Raw genomic sequence first — 14,521 nt, 5'->3', positions numbered from 1 at the left:
CCGGGAGGGCTGGGGGCTGCTCGCTCACCCACCCCCTGTGCCACCCCTGCCCCATCTCGAGGGCCACCAGCCACCCACACATGTGCCCCCCCCAGAGGTGACACCGCAGGGGCTGTCCCCAGCAAAGCCCCTTTAAGGGACACTTCAGGGCAGCTGCGGGAGGCACCACATTAATTTTAGCCTGGAGCACTGCCAGGGGCGCAGGGCAGCTGCTGCGGGTGGTGGGGGGGGCCAGCGCCTCCACACCCTGCCCTCCCCCAGGTCCTCCTCCAGCAGAGCCCCAATTCCCTGCTCTGACACCGGCCGGAGCCAAGCCGGCAGCAGAGCAGCCATGGCAGCGGAACAGACCGAGCTGGAGGAGAGGATCATCATCAAGGACCAACACATCAAGGAGATCGACCTGGTGAACAGAGACCCAAAGCGTATAAACGAGGACGTTGTAAAGGTAGGACTTTCTCAGCACCGTGTTTTAGAAGCATCGCTGCCTCCTTAATGCAGTCAGTACATTGGTGGTGTCATTCTGTGTTTGGCTTGGTCTCAGCCAGGGCTGTACGTCCCCGGTATCCGTGCCTCAAGAGGAGGCATTACCTCGGGCTGCAGGGAGGTGACCTGCTGCAAGCCCCAACCCTGCTGCCAGGGGCGCCCAGACGCCGGCGGGGTGGCTGCGTGGTGTGCACGGCTCCAGTTAATGCAATATTTCCCATTCCTTGAATGCACGCTCCAACTTCATGGGCTGTAGCTTGAAAATTTATGGAGGTGCCCTCCTTTGTACCAGTGAGTGGGGGAGCCAAAAATAGAACAGGGTCAAGCCCATATCACTGATTTAAAGGGAACCTTGGAAAAAGGCTGCTAATTTTTAAGACAGGACAATCTGAGCACCAGAGCATTTAGAAACGTGTTGGCCTGTTTGGAAGAAGATGGTTTCTCTCACATAGCAGCCGGAGGGTGCAGCAAGCCTCCTCTGTCTATTTTTGATCAAGAGAGTTCTCAGTCTAGCTGAACAGGGAAACGTTTTCCTGAACGCTGACCACTGAAACATGGTTGCTCTAGGCTTTGTTAGTGTTATGCCAAAGAAAATTTTGGCCCAAAGGAGAACAAGAGGAGACGGAAGGGTTTTGCAAAAACTGTATTTGAGAGATCAGAGTGGATGACACGCCAGAAGGGACAGCATGTGCCGAGCCCGCTCACAAAGGCTTTGTAACGGGCTGTGACCTTGATCACGCCAGTGAAATGCAAGCCTGCATTTGTGCATTAAAACACTATTACAGCTAAAACCATGGCACGGTCAAATTAAAAGCCCCCCAGATGAGCAGTGACAGCCATAGATGGGCGCCCTTCCAGTACAGCGAGACGTGCCCATGACAGCTGCCACGGTATCTCGAGCATGTTCCCAGCAGCACGTCCCACATCTGTGCTGCACCACACCAGCACGTCTCAACAGCCTTGGCCCAGGGCTTGGAAAGGCGCCGGGCTGCGGCCAGCACCACCCTGCCATCAGCCATGCTGCCGGCGCGGCAAGGGCCAGGACAGCCTTCAGCCAGCTCCCCCCGGTGCCAGGCAGCACTCGGGGCACACCTACCGCTCCCCAGCTTGCAGACATTGCCAGCTGCTACAGGGGTAGCGCCAGCACCTTCCAGGCCACCCCAACCCTGCTTCTTCCCACTGGGGGATCCCCAAAAGCCTGTAAGAGGATTTTCGAGCTCACCCACTTACATGGCCACAGTGCTGCTTCATCAGCTTTGGAAGTTTTCAGAGCATTTGCTCAAGCTACCAAGCATTCCTCCCACCGTAAAAATAGCACAGGCGATAAGGCTGGGGAGGGAGGGCAGAGCCAGCCCCAGGATGGGGGGCACAACTTGTCCCACTGCTGCTCAACAGCGTCCCAAAGGGAAAGCCAAAGCCTCCACACCCTCCGGTGGGCAGCAACACTCGGGGAAACCCCTGGGCATTAAAGCATGTAATGCTCTTAAAGCACAGCAGGTAGAGAGGCATCCAGCGGAGGGCAGCAGGGAGGCAGAGAGCTTCGCAGGCTGATAAACCTGGCCGTAGATAAACCTGCCCTGAGCATTATGGAGCAACAGCCGGAACGTGAGACCACGTTACAGTTACAGTAGTGGCACCAGCCACGGGGGCTTTACAGAGCTTTAAAAGCCTCCTCCCAGGCAAAGCCACAGAGCAATTGAGGAGTACCTGCGTCTGCTGGTCCCTGAACGCTTCGGGGCTGTGCCCAGGCTCAGCTCAGGATCCAGCCTCTGCCTCCGCTGCTCCTCCAGCCCCACCTCTGGTGCACCATTAGCAAAAGAAGCAGCAAGCTGGAGACTCTTCTCTTATAGCCTGCTGCTCCCTTCCTTAATTGATCCCCTTATTAGCTCACCAGGCCCTCAGGCAGCTGTGCAGTGCCCTGCTGCTCGGTTCCCAGCCCACCTGGGCAGCAGGGCTTTCCCGGGAGGTGCCGACAGGTGCTCCAGGACCGGCTAATGTGGCTGCTGATTCCTAATCCATGTCAATATTTCTTCCGGTACCTCCTGCCTGCTCCAGGAAATTAAAGATGATGCAGAATGATTTTATGATCAAAGTGCTTCCAAAACCAGAATAGATATTGCAATTTATCATAAACATGCAAACAGATACATTAGCTCTCCAAGGAACAGCCATGCTATTTCTCAAGACAAACAGCCTAGCTCACCTATTCCCTAGAAATGAGTTACACCACGCTGAGATCTCCATGTGTAGTTCTGAGGCTTTTAAGAGATTTGACATTCAGACGCACTCCCGGTGCCCACACATAACAGCACTATCCCCGTGGGGGCATGACCGAGCTGATCTCTCCCCCTCTTCAGACAGAACACAGACAGAATTGAGCACCTCGCTGCCAGACATATAAATAAATAAACTGTAAATCAAGAGGGCCATTAGATTTTTGTTAGCACAAACCACCTTCTTGCCGAGAAGGCAGCCCATGTCCCTGAATCCTAAAAAAGGGTAGGAACAGGCTCTGTCCCCCTCCGGAGTAAACACTCCCACGCTCAGCTCCTGTTCCGAGGGCTCGTGCCTGGCCCTGGCACCTGGAAGCACCGTCCGCAGCTCGGGGTTTGGGACCAGCGAATGTGCCCTGGGGCGGCCAAGCCTGGGGTCTCCTGCCATGGGTTAAGCCTGCGTGCCGCACTGCCCACAGGCTGAGCCCACGCAGTGCCGGGAGCCCTGCGCCATCTCCCGCTTGGACCTCTGCGAGGGCAAGGGCTTTCCTTGCTCCGGGGGGTGCAGGGGATCCGTCCCCCCAGCACGGCCCTTCCTCTCCCCAGCCCCCTCCATTCAGGCTCTCCTCCCACATCGCAGCTGATCCTCGTCCTTGCACTGGGGCTCTTGTTAACGCCCCCAAACCCCCCTTACCTCAGTCTTCTCTCCTCCCAGGTGGATTTTGAGGATGTGATCGCTGAGCCTGTGGGAACATACAGCTTTGACGGTGTCTGGAAAACCAGCTACACCACCTTCACTGTCAGCAAGTACTGGTGCTACAGGCTGCTCTCTGCCATCCTGGGCATCCCCCTGGCAGTCATCTGGGGCTTCCTCTTTGCCCTCATCTCCTTCTGCCACATCTGGGCAGTGGTGCCCTGCATCAAGAGCTACCTGATAGAGATCCAGTGCGTCAGCCGAATCTACTCCCTCTGCATCCACACCTTCTGTGACCCGTTCTTTGAGGCACTCTCCAAGATCTGCAGCAACGTCAGGGTTGCTCTCCGGAAGGAGATCTAGGTCCCTACCGCCACCCCAACCAGCACAACCGCCCCTCTGCGCAGGTTTCCGTGGCTCCTGCCGCGTGCCCTGCCCTCGGGCACACAGACACCCGTGCCCAGGGACCTGCGCGGCGTGGCAGGGCCCCACGGCAGAGCTGGCTGTCGGGGATGCTCCCTGCAGACGGAGGCATGCTGGGCTGCCCCTTACTGTACCGCAAAGCCAGCAGCTTTAGGAGAGGAGAAGCCCGTTGAGGCTCGGCAAGCAGCACAGGGAGAGCCCTCTGCCCGCCAGGACCCCCAGCATCGCACCCTGCTCCTGCAGGAGGGGCTGCAGCTTCTCCCGGACCACAGCCCTGGGCCGCGGCCCGCAGCTGCAGAGCGAGAAGCGAGGGTGCAGAGATGCTGCTGGACAACAGACCAAACGCTGCCTGCTTCTCCGTCCCTTCGGTCTGGCAAGACACTGAGAGAAATACTTGCGTATGAATTATTATTTGCTGCAAACAATTGTTGTTGTGGAAGCTTCTGTATTAAATCACGCTGCACAAAATTTTTATGGGTAGAATATCAGTGAAATGCTAGTGAAAACAAACTTTTTTCATGTGTGTTTACATTTTAGCAAAGCTTTGAAATCCAGATCAATTAGTGCATGAAAGGTCGCGTCTGCCTTCTGGGAGTACGTGCTGAGCCTGGGCCGCTGGCAATTGCAAAACCATTCGCGGCAGTTTGACGCTCACTACTTAATTACGGGGCATCGTTACGCTTTGTGGGCAGGATGCAACGGGCAGGACAGCATAGGTGGGCAGCGCTGGGGCTGCAGAGGGGGCAGCCGGGCAGCACCACTGGGAGCCACAAGAACAAGTGGCTTTTGATAACTTTGCTTGAGAAACGGCAAGCTTGGCTTTAGGTGAAGCTTTGGCTTGTTTCTCAGGGACAATATTTACTATGTGCTCGCTGCTTTGGTGCAGGGTGAGCTCTGGCCCACAGCAATGCGTTTCTCTTGCGCAGCTGCTCCGTGCCCTGCCCTGCCATCCTGGCGCTGGGACGGAGCGATGGAGACTGCGGGGGGGCAGGACCACGCTGACCCCTCGGGCTCTGCCCCGAGGGAGGAGACCCGTGTCTGGCGCTGCCTCGCACCCTTCCCTCCGGCCGGTCCCCCCCGTAGCATCCCGCGGGGCTCACCCAGTCGTGCCTGCCAGAGCGGAGGAAGGACCTGCTCGGGGCATTGCCCGCTCCCAGCCACCCCGGCTCCAGTGAAAGGACAGGGGCGAGGGGGGAAAAGTCCCATTCGGAGCTATTTCCTTCCCTGTATTGTCAATTAATTTGTTTAGTCCATCTTCCGTGAAGCCGTACTTTAACTCTGAGGCACTTAAACACTTTTTTGGCTCTGGCCTTAAGTGCTTTGCTGAATCAGGGCCCAGGAGGTCTCGCTGTTCAGAGGTTATTTGCAGTTGTATTCCTGTTCTTTCTTGCCTTGGCTTCCAACAGAGACCTGGAGCCAAAGTCTTTTCTAGTGCCATGCCAAGGACAAGAAAGAGCCAGATTTTCTATTGGTGCTCTTCCAATGGTTTGGGATTGTGGACTTCCCTTATTCCATAGCAATATAGCACCCATGCTCTAGCAACACTGGGCCTAGAGATGGACGGAGTGATAAATATAAAAACTATTTAGATACTTGTAGAGGAAAAAAATCTCCAAAACCACTTTATCATGAGCATTTTTTTAAGTTTTTTTGTGGGAATAAAAGTAATTAAAAACAATACTGGGATTATAGTCTTTTTAATTTTTGTTGTTGTTGTTCTAGTAGTTCACAGCCTGAACCCCAAAAACCTCCAAAATTCTGATCTCCCCACCACCGCGATCTATGGGCTCCCTGCACATGGAACAGACGCCGCTCACGTGTCAGCACCTCCATCTTGCTTTTGACCCTTATGAAAAGATTTTCAGCAGCTCATTTGATATCCTTCCACTGCGCCGACCGAGGAGCTCCTCTCCCCACCCCCGTTCTGCCGCAGGCCGGGGCCGGCGCGGGAGCTCGGCCGTGGGCTGCGGCATCGCTCGGCTGGAGATCGCAGCGTGCCCGCACGAGGGGGCACGGCCCCACCTGCCTGGCCCCATAACCGCAGCCAGTAACTGCAACCAGGGCTCGCAAGGCAACACCCTGCCTCTCCCGAAGCGTCCTCCTTGCCCTGTGCATCCCTCTGGGTAAAAACTATTGCCTCTTTGCCTTTCCTTCCTGGCAGACAGCGGCTGCACCAGGCCCCCCGTTCACGATAAAATGGGACACGCGCACCCCCATTTTGTGCAGGAGCTAATTACTCTCAAGGAGAAAGAAGGTGAACATGGGAGGAAAATGCTTCGTGCTGTCCTAAGGATTTAAACTGGTCTGGTAAAATATGCTGAGACTGAATGTGCTGGGTCGCATTCAGCAAACGCGCCGAGAGCTCGCTTGAAGCTACTAGAAAAAAATTCAAAGGAATGCCAGGACATGAAAGGTGGAAATGGACCTGTTGGAGGCAGTGAAAAAATAAAGTACACATTTAAATGCATTTTTCGTATTCACCCCCAACCTGTATCCCCAAACCATATTACCCTTTGACTGCATGCAGGCCTTGCCTCTGCAGAGCCGGGAGGCAGCGGAGCAAAGGCAGGAGCATCCGTTGCAGTCGCCGGATCCCACTGCCACAGGATGCCCAGGAAAGCTCCCACCGCGCGCAGCCAGAGCTGCGCTTCACCCCCCCGTCCCAGGGTGTGTCACAGCGAGTGTCACGCTACGGGATAGAGGGGTTGATGATCTCAAGGGCTTGGTGCAGCACTCTATAAACAAAAGCATCGTTACGCTGAGCATACCTGGGTCTTGGGTTTAAAGCGCCGCTTCCCACCAGTTTCCTTCATTTTCTTAGTCTAGTACTCCTTCTGCGCTTCCCCTCCCGCTTTCCGTCAAGACACAGTCAGGAAACTTTATTTACAGATATTTCGTAACAATAAAAAAATCCATGCCATAAGCATGACTTTGTGCATTACAGAGCAAGAAAATTGCACTGGTGTAAAAGACTAAATGCTATCTGCAGTAAACCCAAAGCAAAAGCTTGGCCTTGGCGGACTCGACAGGAGTTTTTCCATTAACCCCCATTGGAGTCCAGCCGTAATCCCACACGCCTGCCAGCAGAGAAGCTTTTGAGCGCACTCAGCAAACATGTTATTGCACCGATCCCCTGGCCCTGCAGTCGTGTCCGCTCGCCTGGCTCCTGCTGACCCATGCGCGCAGCTGCACACAGCACACGGAGCAGAGCTCAGGCGGGTGGGGACACCCGGGCGTTAGCGTTGTGCCTCGGAGGGGTTGTCCCCACTGTTCCCCAAAGCCCGTGGTGGCAGGACTTGCCCTGCTCTGTGCCGGCAGTGCCGCCGGCGGGCCCGGGCTGGGGGCAGCAGGGCTGGCACCGTGCAGGGGTGCAGGGATGGGGCTGTCTCTGCCCCACTGTGCTTCAAGCGAAGCAAGCGCACCCGTGTTGAGAGAGCAGCGCCCGCGGCTCTGCCCCAGCCAGGCGCTGCCATCCCGCGGGGTTCCTGCTGCAGGCGGAGGAAGGGCCGGGTGCCCGGGGTGACACCCACCACCCTGTGCTGCAGCCCCTCGCATCCGACAGGGATGTAGCACGCCTGCCTCAGCAGCACGGGACTGCTTGGGGCAAAACCTGTCCCTAACAGTGGTATCTAAAAGCCGCCAACGCCAGTGGTGGGGCTCAGAAGTGGGTTCCTGGCATCCAGTCCCAGGCAGCACTGAAACTTGGGCCACAGAAGTCCTGCCCTGGCTCCCACCTCAGTTAAATAACAACAAGCTGTACATGCTTACACGCGCACAGACATATATGCACCTATTTATACGGACACCCCTTGCTTGTCCGAACCCCAGCTTTTCACAGGGAAGCGCTGGAGGCAGCACGGTGCTGGCGATGCCCTCACGGCATGGACGGCTACATGAAGCTCCTCTGGCTCGTGCTCTTGCAACTGAGGACAAAGGAGGAGGAGTTGCTCTTCTTGTTGACGCTGAGGTCGCACGCCGGCCGCGACTTCAGGTAGTGCGTGGAGCAGCAGAGGAAGCGCTGCATCAGGTCGTGGAAGAGGTGCCCCGTGTACAGCATGTAGATCCAGGGGTTGCAGCAGCTGTTGAGGCTGGCCAGGAGCATGGCGATGATGAAGGGGGAGGCTGCAAGGCAGAAAGCAGGGAAGCATCAGGACACGGTGTGGGCAGCGAGAACCACCACCCTGGGGAGGCAGGCACTGGGTATGTGCCATGGTGGGCTCTGCCAAGAGCCCCGAGCTCTGCCAGCATCACGACGCCTCCTCCTGCGCCAGCGATGGGCTGCCCTGCCTGCAGGAACACCACATCAGCACGTCAGTAAAGAAGAGGTGGTGAATAAAAAGGGGGGAAGCGAGTCTAGGTTTAAGCAACTTGGTTTTAGGTTTTTTCCCCCCAGAACTGTGTTTCCGCCACTCAGCTCCTGCACTGCTGCCTGCTCCGTGTTACCCTAGAAGTGCCTTGGGAAGAGGCAGAGCTGCCCCTAGCATCATCTGCACAATTTGCCTTTATCTGCCCAAAGCAGGGAGAAGGGACCATGGCCTCTTGGAGTTGCCATGGCAAAGAGCAGGACCGGCAACAGAAAGAGCCCGGGGGTTCGTTTTTCACCACCAGCAGCAAATTTGGGGCTGATGAGCAGCTTTGACCCACTCAGGCTGTGGGGAAGCCACGTTCCCGCCCTGGCCCCAGGGGCAAGCCCTGCTCCTGGGCTGTCCCCACCACCATCGCACGGCTGGCAGGACACTGCCCACCAGTGCTGCCTCTTTGCTCAGCACTTTCCCAGTCTGGGGGAACGGTAGCATTTGCCTCCGCCTGGGTTGATTTTCTCCTATGATGCTCTGCCAGGGCAAACGACGGCCATTCCCATCTCAGTAATGAAGCTCGGGAGCCTGGCGATGGCTCCTGGCCGCAAGCGCGGCCTTGGGGATGGGAGTCAACGGTGGCGGCACGGTGCCAGGACACCAAGTCTCCAGCTGCTGCTCTCCCTTCCCAGAGCACAAAGACCCTGACTATCCCACCTGAGAGGTCAGACTGGTGCCTTCTGGAGAGAAAGGGGACGGTGGGACTCGCACCCACCGCAGCGGCCAGCCCTGGCTGAGCCGGGACAAGGAGGGGCAGCCCCGGCCCCCCACGGAGCAGCCCCTTTGCTCTGCTCACTGTGTTTTCAGCCCAACTTCCCATCTCCTTGTGCTCTCAGGGGACATGCCAGCAGTAAGGATGCTTTGGTTTTGGCTGTTTCTGGTTCCTTCCTGCTTCTGCAAAAATCCACTTGCAGTTTTTAAACTAGAGAAGAAGTGTGAATAATGAATCCTAGTTTCCAAATTCACCTTTAACCCACTGATGCGTAATTCCTGATCTAGTGATGTCTGATCCAACCACTTTTAATTTCAAGCATAAGCTGAAAGAAAGCCTTGGGAAATGGCTTACAAGACCTGAAATATATCATAGCATTTCTATCCACTTAAAAAAAAATCAAGCCATGGCTGACTCAGCTCTTCTCTCTCCGCAGTAGATAAACTGAATTTCATGGAGCTTACTGCAGGTCTTAAGGATGGATCTCTCCCCCTCCCCGGCAGGACTGCTGGAGGTCCCCAGGAAGTACTGCAAAGAGCAAGCGCTACCCATCACGGACATTCGCTCTCCCCAGGCTCCGAACAACCACCGCCCCAGGGCTGGGGATGCTGCACTGTCAGGAGGGATCGGCAGAGGCAGGGGGCTGTGCCCGGGGAGGGGCTGCGCGACATCTGCTGCAAACGCGGCTGCAGAAGTGAAACGAAATGAGAACTGTTCATTAATTCCCCCACACAAGATAGACGCTGTCACTCACAGCCCACGTTTGAGGGCACCAGCTCCCTAGATTAAGGGACCCGTGTAACAGAGTTATGTTGCTTCATAGTCTCACTATTATCTTCACAGATGCTTTAAGCCAGCTTTGACTCAAAGCTCAAAATGCCACATGTAAATTATCTGCAAGGTGTGTGGAGCAGAAACCTCATTTAAACTAATGTATTGTGAAGGATCCCCAGTACTTAAGCCAACACCTGAATCCTAACCTGTCGCTCCAACCTGCACTTACAGAGGCTGTGGGTCTGCATGGCCAGCAAAGGAGGGGATCGCTGCTGCCTGGCCCGGCTACGTGATACCTCGCTGACACCCCCAGCCCCTCGCCAGGCACGCAGCGCGCCGACGAGCCTGGCCCCGTGGTGTTCAGCGCCCACCTTTGGGCACCCTCACCTGCCCCAGGGCAGCCACGGGGAAGGGACGCCAAAGGGGCTGCCCGGTGCTGAAGGTGCGCGGAGCCAGGGCGCGGGTCAGGGCGATAGCGTGGCTGCGGGAGAGGGGGAGCGGGCGGGCAGCAGCGCGGGACCCCAGCCCCAGCCTGCCGCTCCGCCTGGCACTGCTCAGGGCGGGGGTGCAGCTTCTGCACTTCACTTGCCTTATTTTATTTAAGTTGTCTTACAAAGTGAGGAAGACCCGTGCGGAAAGCTGCTGAAGTGGATCAGTAATAGCAGGGTGAGATCTCTCCGATTATCACTTTACCAACTAGGAAAGAAGGGCTGCTTCGGTTTGTTTTCTTTACAGCCTTATCTTTTACCCTGACAAACACCAAACCACAGCAGACTTTGCACCCTGCAAAGGTGAAAGCACGGCCCGTGGCACACCAGGCCAGGCATCGGGTGGGAGCAGAATGTGAGTTTTACCCACGTCAGACCAAGCGCCGTGCGTCCCTGTGCTAACGCCCGAGATCTGCGCCTCGCCACGCTCCGGGATGCAATGCATGGGCAGAAAACTGCGGGGCGCCTGCGCAGGATTCATTAGGATTCAGGTAGTTATAAGCAGACTTTCCCGTGCAAGGGGACACTCTTTATGCCATTCTATGTGGAGAAAACTAAACATTTTCTTAAGTAGGCGACCCTTCATCACTCAACCTTTGTGATCTGCTCATCGCCTCCCTTCCATCTCTGACTTTACGCCCATGCAGGCTGCAAAGCCTGCAAGGTGAGAAGCAGCCAAGACCCCTTTCTGCTGCAGGGTACACCTCTGCCAGGTGCCCCACGATGCTGCCCGGCCAAGCCAGCCCAAGGCTCGGTGCAAAGGAAAAGAAACCCAGGACGCAGGGCGACACTATCAGGAACACAGCAGGCAAAGCACCTTTCTTCTGCAGAGAGGTTTGCCCCTGCTGCTGCTCTCGTGCCTCTGGGCAGCCAGCGAGGAGGAGGGTGGGACCGGGAGGAAGGGCTGGGGTCTCCACATTGCTATCCACGATAACCCACCCAAGGCTTTTCCTCCCCATGCCATGAAAGCCTCCAGCAAATTCTCTGGCAAAACTCCCACCCTTTACTGCAGACACGGGCCCCTGAGCAACAGAAACGTGAGAGGAAAGCTCAGCACGGCTGGAGCTTCCCTCGCTACATAAAAGCGAAGCGAAGCAAAGCAGAAAAGAAAAGGCGTCACAGGGCCAGCTGCACGGGGTGAGCAAGGGAAAGTTTCCCAAGTCAGCAGGCAGGGCGTGATCAGTGAACACCGCGGCCACCCCCCCGCTCCTCGCCGCAGGAATCAGCAGAGCGGCAGAGGTTAGTTTGCTGATGAGTCAGGTGGAAGCCCTCGAGATTGCAGGTTTGAAATACAGCAAAAGGGGGAGATGCGGCTTCATCCCAGGGTGTACTGAAAGACTTGAACTTTCAGTCAGCTTGAATCAGGTAGAAAACCACGAGACAGCTGCCTGGAGCACCTAGGGAGGTTTAAAAAGCTGTGCTTCACTTCTCCACCTGAAATAAAAGGATCAGAGAGAAGCAATAAAGGCAAAGTGAGGAGAGCTGGAGCCAGGCAGGCTACCAGCTTCGGTTTGAGGGAGAAGAGAGTGTACGGGCTGCAGGAGACCAGGTTTTCCACAGAGCACTGTATAGCTGGAATAGGGTTAAAGCAGGGAAAAGAGCACACGGTGCAAGCAAGCTGTGCCCGCCGCTGCGAAGCCCTTGCCGCGGCAGTGCTTCTGGGGGAGCCGGGAGTGGGTCACAGCTCCTCACTGGTCTTTGCCATCCCCAGACTCAGCATTTCTGTTGAGTTGGGTCAGTCTGTCTAAGGAGGAGTTGCCCCTGGGTGTACGTTTTTGCCCTTTCTCCTACCTCACAGACTTACGCACAGTTTTTCTTTTAAGCTTTCCCGGCCAGTTCCCCCTGCGGTGCAGAGGAACCATCAGCCCCGTCCGCCCGGGGACAGCCCAGGCTTGCACAGCTACGAGCGTGCGAGACCGAGGAGGGTAATATATTTTACTCTGTCTGCAACCTTAGCGATGACAGGAGCAGCCAGCGCCAAGTATAAGAAACGGCAACTCAGCGACACCACGTCCTTTAGGAAAACCGTTTGCTCATAAATCAGTGGCTTTCCACAGGAACCGTGCTCCAGTCAGAGATAAAACAACAGCAGCACAATCCCAGGGTGGGTGGAAACAGAAGAGAGGGAAAAGAGGGCAAAAGAGTAGAAAGCAAAGAAGTCGGTGAGGACAAAATGATACAGCGAAAAAACCCAAGTCAGGCAGTAACGCTGTGCAGTTCCCTCCTGCGGCCACCCCAGCCCTGGGCACTAGCAGGAGCTGAGCTCCCACGCAGCCCTCAGCACACCCCAGCACCCGGGGTGGGCAGTCAAACCACCGGGGACCCCAGATCGGCCCAGGGGGGCTGAGCTCGTGCACCTGGGGACAGCAAAAACCTCCCAAGCCACTATCCACCCAGCCCAACCCCTGAGCTGCGGTGGCCCTGAATTTGCCAGGGGCTAAGCTCGCCCTCGCCCTCGCCAGGGAAGCTCAGGCACAGCCACTGCTGCCTGTTGGGTGGTTTTCCCATGTTCAGGACTTTTTCCTCTCTCCCCGCAGCCCCCTGAGACCTGGCTCGGAACAGATTCTGGCTGTTTCTTGCAGCCCCCGAGTCCACTGTCGGTGTCCCTGCGGCCGCTGAGCTAAGCAGTCCCATGCAAACGTAGGGCTATGGGAGGGGAGAGGACATACCTTCCTGCGGAGCGTTTGTGTCCCACACAGACCACATCTGCACAAAGAAAAAGGGAGTCCAGCACACTATGAAAGCTAACACTATGATGAAGGTCATTTTGACTGTCCGGATCTTGGCTTTGGAGATGAGCCTGGTGCTGCTGACCCTGGCAAACGCCATCCCGCTGCAGGAGCTGGAGCTCAGACCCACGTTGGGCCCGTGAGCTGTCTTAAGCTTCACATTCTGCCAGATTTTGAAGCTGATTAAGCCATAGCAGATGCTCAGCATCAACACAGGGATGATGTAGACCATGAGGGTTATCCAGGTGACATAGGCTTTAGGTCCCCAGGGCTGGATGAAATCTGCCCAACAGTCGTACACCCCATTCCCCACATCCCTCAGAGAAAAAATGTGGATCTGAGGGATGCTGACCAGCAGGCACAGCAACCAGGTGAGGAGGACAGAGACCCGGTCCGCTCTCCTGTGCAGAGACCTCAGTGGCTGACAGATGGCCAAGCACCGGTCCAAGGACATCAGCAAGAGCATGTAGGTGGAAGCAAACATCCCCACTACCTGCAAGTACTTGATCAACCGGCAAAGGAAATCTGGCCCGTAAAACCTGAAGGTGATGTCCCAAATGAGCTGGGGCAGCACCTGGAAGATGGCCACGACCAGATCAGCAATGCTCAAGTGCTTCATGAAGAAGTACATGCGGGAGTGCTTCTGCCGGGTGGTGTGGATGGCCAGGAGCACGCACAGGTTGCCGGTCAGGGCGAGGAACAGGATGAGGCAGAGGACCGTCACCTCCACCTTGGCCATGTCCTCGTTCCTCTTCAGGGGGTCCGTGGTGCTGTTCCTCCCGGAGCTCTGGTTCTCCAGGCGGAGGCTGCCGTTCCCCAGAGAGCTGTTGATGGTCCACACGCCGCTCCCCGCAACATACAACTTCTCCATGGCCGGCTGCGTCCCACATAGAGCCTGGCAGCAGAGAGGGCGGGTGGCAGGTCCTCTGCGAACGCCCCCCCGCCCGCGGCAGCCGCCTCCCGCCGCGGCTCGGCTCCTCTGCCCGGGCTGCGCCGCTCCGGCTGCGGGAGAGCCCGGCCGCGGCCGCCCCTGCCCCGCTCCCTGCCCCGTCCCCGTCCCCGGAGGGCTCTCCGCCGGCTCCACCCTGTCCCCTCCCAGGGCTCCCCACGCCTCCGCAGGCTCCTGCCCCCGGCAAAACCACAGCGCGGGAGGAGGAGTATGGAAAGGGCCGGCCGGGAGACGCGGCGCCCCCAGCCCGGCCCTCCCACGGCTGCTGCACCCACGCCCCAGCCCTCGCTTCTGCATCTTCTCCCCCTGCTCTTCCCAGCCCGGGAGAGCGGCCAGCCCCCAGGCATCCCCCTCCCCCGGGCATCCCTGCCTCCCCCGGCCATCTCCCCCTCTCGCCTGGGCATCCCCCTCTCTTCCCCGGGCGTCTCCCCTCCCCGGGCATCCCTCCCCGGGCATCCCTCCCCGTCGCCCAGCTCCCACCCGCGGCGGAACCGCGCCGAGCAGCCCCACACCGGGTCCCGGAGCCGCGCCGGGGTCCCGCTCCCCCCCGGGGCAGCCAGCCACGCGGGGGGGAGCGGCACACCGGAGCCTGGCAGGGGGTCCCACGGTGATGGGCGGGGGCTGCAGGACCCCGGTGGCGACCAGCGTTGCCGTTAGCCCAAAGCCCGCCCGTCCCCGACCCTCGCTGGCAGACCCCTGCG

At 57.6% G+C, this 14,521-nt stretch overlaps 2 protein-coding genes across 4 annotated transcripts; one reads left to right on the top strand and one right to left on the bottom strand.

The window, feature by feature from the left end:
* Positions 1-208: 208 nt before the first annotated feature.
* On the top strand, positions 209-5,502 carry CAV3 (caveolin 3). The gene is made up of 2 exons (XM_075095588.1): positions 209-445; positions 3,412-5,502. The coding sequence occupies exons 1-2, from the start codon at positions 332-334 to the stop codon at positions 3,751-3,753; spliced, it is 456 nt and encodes a 151-aa protein (XP_074951689.1). The 5' UTR covers positions 209-331; the 3' UTR covers positions 3,754-5,502.
* A 1,175-nt stretch (positions 5,503-6,677) lies between these two features.
* On the bottom strand, positions 6,678-13,875 carry OXTR (oxytocin receptor). 3 transcript variants are annotated; one of them, XM_075095587.1, is made up of 2 exons: positions 12,812-13,875; positions 6,678-7,935 (listed from the first exon to the last, which is right to left on the bottom strand). In XM_075095587.1, the coding sequence occupies exons 1-2, from the start codon at positions 13,740-13,742 to the stop codon at positions 7,703-7,705; spliced, it is 1,164 nt and encodes a 387-aa protein (XP_074951688.1). In that variant the 5' UTR covers positions 13,743-13,875; the 3' UTR covers positions 6,678-7,702. The 3 variants fall into 3 exon arrangements, 1 of the variants encoding a protein (XP_074951688.1); XR_012660985.1 differs by lacking the exon at positions 12,812-13,875 and adding an exon at positions 10,268-12,804 and having other exon boundaries at positions 7,846-7,935; XR_012660984.1 differs by lacking the exon at positions 12,812-13,875 and adding an exon at positions 10,244-12,804 and having other exon boundaries at positions 7,849-7,935.
* Between the last annotated feature and the right edge of the window lie 646 nt (positions 13,876-14,521).

This window comes from Phalacrocorax aristotelis, chromosome 6, assembly GCF_949628215.1.
Source record: "Phalacrocorax aristotelis chromosome 6, bGulAri2.1, whole genome shotgun sequence".
Classification (NCBI taxonomy): domain Eukaryota; kingdom Metazoa; phylum Chordata; class Aves; order Suliformes; family Phalacrocoracidae; genus Phalacrocorax; species Phalacrocorax aristotelis.
This window is presented reverse-complemented; position numbering and strand designations above follow the sequence as displayed.

Coding starts and splice junctions, on each gene's coding strand:
- CAV3 (XM_075095588.1), top strand. CDS start 332: ATGGCAGCGGAACAGACCGAGCTGGAGGAGAGGATCATCATCAAGGAC. Junction 446..3,411: donor TAAACGAGGACGTTGTAAAG/GTAGGACTTTCT, acceptor CTCTCCTCCCAG/GTGGATTTTGAGGATGTGAT.
- OXTR (XM_075095587.1), bottom strand. CDS start 13,742: ATGGAGAAGTTGTATGTTGCGGGGAGCGGCGTGTGGACCATCAACAGC. Junction 7,936..12,811: donor CACAAACGCTCCGCAGGAAG/GTATGTCCTCTC, acceptor TCTGCCTTGCAG/CCTCCCCCTTCATCATCGCC.